The sequence below is a fragment of the Pongo pygmaeus genome, chromosome 10 (assembly GCF_028885625.2).
Source record: "Pongo pygmaeus isolate AG05252 chromosome 10, NHGRI_mPonPyg2-v2.0_pri, whole genome shotgun sequence".
Taxonomy (NCBI): domain Eukaryota; kingdom Metazoa; phylum Chordata; class Mammalia; order Primates; family Hominidae; genus Pongo; species Pongo pygmaeus.
In genome coordinates, this window is record NC_072383.2 from 46,382,094 (window position 1) to 46,387,345 (window position 5,252).

Below are 5,252 nucleotides of genomic sequence, written 5' to 3' on the forward strand. Positions count from 1 at the left end.
TTGTCCAGGCTGGTGTCAAACTCCCAGGCTCACGTGATCCTCCCACCTTGGCCTCCCACAGTGCTGGGATTACAGGTGTGAGCCACCACACCCGGCCCATTTACCCTTTATTAACCTACTCCCTCATTGGTTTTGCTGTTTTTGTTATTGTTTGTTGTTTTGAGGCAGATTCTCACTCTATCGCCCAGGCTGTAGTGCAGTGCTACGATCTTGGCTCACTGCAACCTCCGCCTCCCCTGTTCAAGTGATTCTTGTGCCTCAGCCTCCTGAGTAGGTGGGACTACAGAAGTGCGCCACCACACCTGGCTAATTTTTGTATTTTTAGTAGAGACAGGGTTTCACCATGTTGGCCAGGCTGGTCTCGAACTCCTGATCTCAGGTGATCCATCTCCCTCGGCCTCCCAAAGTGCTGGGATTACAGGTGTGAGACGCCACTCCGGGCCCCTCATTGGTTTAAAGGTGAGGATATTGGGAAGAGAAAATGCCTGAGCTATTGTTTTACTAATCTTTCAAAATTGTTGGGAGAAAAAAGTATATTGTATATTATCAGCATTATCCCTTTGAGGAATAGTAGGCACCAGCTTTGGCATTTTATTGAACTGGATTTAAACTGCAAACAAATTCTGTGACTTTAGGCAAGTTCCTTTAACCACAACCTCTCTGAACCATCTGGAAATTGGAAGAATAATTTTTAGCACTATTGTCAAGAGAGAACAGGTACATTTTAAAAAGCATATAGCCAGCCTGGGCAACATGGTGAAATCCCATCTATAAAGCATACAGCTGGGCACAGTGGCTCATGCCTGTAATCCCAGCACTTTAGGAAGACAAGGCAGGCGGATCACTTGAGGTCAGGAGTTCGAGACCAGCCTGTCCAACATGGTGAAACCCCGTCTCAACTAAAAACACAAAAAAAAGTTAGCCAGGCATAGTAGCGGGCGCCTGTAATCCCAGATACTTGATAGGCTGAGGCAGAAGAATCGCTTGAACCCGGGAGGCAGAGGTTGCAGTGAGCTGAGATGGTGCCATTGCACTCCAGCCTGGGGGACACAGCGAGACTCTGCCTCAAAAAAAAAAAAAAAAAAAAAATTTGCAGGGCATGGTGGTGCTCGCCTGTAGTCCCAGCTATTCAGGAGGCTCAGGTGGGAGAATCACTTAAGCCTGGCAGGTCAAGGCTGACATGAGCTGTGATAGTGCTACTGCACTCCAGCCTGGGCAACAGAGCAAGACCCTGTCTCAAAAAAAAAAAAAAAATTAAAAAGCACGTAGGACATCAAAGCATGATGTAAGCTGATAAAAAATACAAATAAAAATAAACATCATATAGTGTATGATGCCATTTATATAACATTCTTTTTTTTTTTTTTTTAGATAGGGTCTCACTCTGTTGCCCAGGCTGAGTACAATGGTGCAATTATAGCTCACTACAGTCTCAAATTCCTGGGCTCAAGTGATCTTCCCACCTCAGCCTCCTGAGTAGCTGAGACTACAGGCATGTGCCACTATGCCCAGCTTTTTTTTTTTTTTTTTAATAGAGACAAGGTCTGGCTATCTCCCACACAGCGATCCTCCTGCCTCAGCCCCACAAAGTGCTGGAATTACAGGTGTGAGCCACCATGCCAGGCCTTATAATATTCTTATATGACACTCTTATATAACATTCTTATATAACACTCATAACATTCTTTTTTTTTTTTTTTTTTTTGAGACAGAGTCTCACTGTGTCGCCCAGGCTGGAGTGCAGTGGTGCGATCTTGGCTCACTGCAAGCTCTGCCTCCCAGGTTCACGCCATTCTCCTGCCTCAGCCTCCTGAGTAGCTGGGACTACAGGTGCCCACCACCATGCCTGGCTAATTTTCTGTGTTTTTAGTAGAGACGGGGTTTCACCGTGTTAGCCAGAATGGTCTTGATCTCCTGACCTCGTGATCCGCCCGCCTCGGCCTCCCAAAGTGCTGGGATTACAGGCGTGAGCCACCCCACCCAGCCTTTTTTTTTTTTTTTTTTTTTGAGACAGAATCTTGCTGTGTCGCCCAGGCTGAAGTGCAATGGTGCGATCTCGGCTCACTGCAACCTCTGCCTCCCGGGTTCAAGCGATTCTCCTGTCTCAGCCTCCTAAGTAGCTGGGATTACAGGCACCCGCCACCATACCTGGCTAATTTTTGTATTTTTAGTAGAGACGAGGTTTCACCATATTGGTCAGGCTGGTCTTGAACTCCTGACCTCAGATGATCCACCTGCCTCGGCTTCCCAAAGTGCTGGGATTATGGGCGTGAGCCGCATCCGGCTCTTGTAACATTCTTGAAATGACAAGATTACAGAAATGAAGAACAGATCACTGATTTCCAAAGCGGGGCAGTGGGGGAGGATGGCTATAAAATGCCAACTCCAGGATGGATGGTGATGAAACTGTTCTGTATCAATATATTCAATATATTAATATCATGTTGTGGTAGTGTACTTTTGTAAGCTGTAACCATTGTGGGGAAGAGTAAAGGGTACACATGATTTCCCTGTTTTTGTTTTTAATAGAGACAGGGTCTTGCTATGTTGCCCAGGCTGGTCTTGAACTCCTGGGCTCAAGTGATCCTCCCAAAGTGCTGGGATTACAGGCATAAGCCACTGCACCTGGTTTCCCCGTATTATTCGTTACAACTGTATGTGAACCTACAATTATAACAAAATTAAAGTTTAAAACCTAAAATACTTTCAGAAATCAAAACAGGCACATGTGGAAAGAGGGGTAGTAAGTTATTTCTAATAGCAAAACTTTAATATTTTTCCATTTTTATCTATTTGAGACAGAATCTTGCTCTGTTGCCCAGGCTGGAGTGCAGTGGCACAATCATGGCTCACTGCAGCCTCAACAACCTCCCAGGCTCAAATGATCCTTCCCACCTCAGCTTCCTGAGCAGCTGGTACTACAGGCGTGCACCATCACACTGGGCTAATTTTTGTATTTTTTGTAGAAATGGGGTTTCAACATGTTGCCTGGGCTGGTTCTGGAAGTCCTGGGCTGGAGTGATCCATCTGCCTCTTAAAGTGCTGGGATTACAGGTGTGAGCCACTGCACCCGGCCTCTAATAGCAAAACTTTTTAATAGCTTATTATTAATTAATAGGAAAATAAGCCAAAAATGTAACATCTACTCAATGAATTATTAGGGATTTTAAAAAATTATTATAAACACTATATAGCAATCCAGAATATTAGGCTATAATTCTAAGTTTTAAATATATACAAATTTTATACTGGTAGAATTAGACTTATCCAAATAAATAGTAAAAGTACTTTTTTTTTTTTTTTGAGACAGTCTCGCTCTGTCACCCTGGCTGGAGTGCAGAGGCACGATCTCAGCTCACTGCAACCTCCGTCTCTTGGGTTCAAGCAATTCTCCTGCCTCAGCCTCCTGAGTAGCTGCGATTACAGGCACCCCCCACGATGCCCTGCTAATTTTTGTATTTTTAGTAGAGATGGGTTTCATCATGTTGGCCAGGCTGGTCTCAAACTTCTGACCTCAAGTGATCCACCTGCCTCAGCCTCTAAAAGTGCCGGGATTACAGGCATGAGCCACCTCACTCGGCCAAAAGTACTTTTTTTTTTTTTTGAGATGGAGTTTCCCTCTTATTGCCCCAGCTGGAGTGCAATGGCGCAATCTCGGCTCACCGCAACCTCTGCCTCCTGGGTTCAAGTGATTCTCCTGCCTCAGCCTCCCGAGTAGCTGGGATTACAGGCATGCACCACCACACCCGGCTACTTTTTGTATTTTTTTTTTTTTTTAGTAGAGACGGGGTTTCTCCATGTTGGTCAGGCTGGTCTCGAACTCCTGACCTCAGGTGATCTGCCTGCCTCAGCCTCCCAAAGTGCTGGGATTACAGGCGTGAGCCACCGTGCCCAGCCCAAAAGTACTTTTTCAAACAGCATCAAAGTCTGATATTATTACGAAAATTTAAGAATATTTAATACCACATTTAGAACATAATAGGCACTAGATAAATGACATCTATTAACAGCATCTAAATGTGAGGTGGTATTAGTTAGGTTTCAGAGAATTACTTGGAGTGAGCAAAGGAAGCCATTTTTTTCCAAGACGAGGGAAGAGAATGAGGATGATTAAGCCAAGAAAAAAGAAAAACAATAGATCAGTGGACCCCATCTTACACATTTCCCAAGTGGGTTGACCACTTGTTTTTCTACCATCTTAGCACTTGGGGAAAGCTCTCTTGGAGATGGGCTTACTAGCAGCAGGAAGAACCAAGACTGATTCATTTGACCATGAAGGGTGTGAGATGCTGGAATCCGGAAGTGAAGCAGGGTGTGGTGACCATACTCCCAGGACCTCTCAGCACCTGGTCCAGCCAAGCAGTTGCTGGGCTGGGCTGGGCTATTGCTGCCCTGAGGCAGAACAGTGAGCAGAGAACTTGAAGGAAATTAGATAACCTGCCCTTCCCCTCACCCATTCAGTTCCCAATCAGGTCTTCAGAATCCCCTTGACTGATGCTCAGAACTTCAGCTTCTGGTGGTCCCATGATCCAGGAGTGCGTCCAGAGGAAACCATGCCATGGATCCGGAGCCCATGCCACTGTCTCATAAAAAGCGCAATGACCAGGTTAGGCTGGGAGGGGTAAGGGTGGGGCGGTCAAGGGGAGTACTCCTTCCCTTCACTTCAATTCTTAGAGATTACTTCATCTCCAGTCAGTTAGGGAATTAGGAGAGATTTGAGTCTTACCAGAGAAAACTGGCCCCAGAATTTGGGCCGTGATGGCATTCAAAGGAGTTAGAGATTTGTCTGTGTCTTTGTATTCCTCCTTGTGAGTGTGACTTCTGAGCTAGTGCAAAACAAGTGTCCATAGTAATCCTGTGGCAGCCCAATGCTGCCTTCGTCGCTACCTCTCCACCCCTCAAATCACCATTCATTGGCAGTAGCCCTACTTTTTCCATCACTATCCCACTCACTGCAGCCTCTGCCACCCAGGTTCAAGCAATTCTCCTACATTAGCTCCCGAGTAGCTGGGATTACAGGCACCCGCCACCGCGACCGGCTAATTTTTATATTTTTAGTAGAGACGAGGTTTCACCATCTTGGCCAGGCTGGTCTTGAACTCCTAACCTTGTGATCCACCCGCCAGGGCCTCCCAAAGTGCTGGGATTACAGGCGTGAGCCACCGCGCCCAGCCTCTTGGGAGCTATTTTTAAAGATCTCCTGCTCTCCAGCCTGGCCTGGCTGAATCTCTCTCTGAATCTCTTCTTTCCAG

General features: G+C 46.1%; 1 protein-coding gene across 1 annotated transcript in view; it reads left to right on the forward strand.

Annotated features, from left to right (window-relative positions):
• Nucleotides 1-5,252, forward strand: part of SPMIP11 (sperm microtubule inner protein 11) — a 40,399-nt gene that overhangs the window by 33,188 nt on the left and 1,959 nt on the right. The window contains exon 3 of the mRNA XM_054442205.2: nt 4,462-4,606. Coding sequence (XP_054298180.1) covers nt 4,462-4,606 — 145 coding nt within the window. The remainder of the gene's footprint in view (nt 1-4,461; nt 4,607-5,252) is intronic.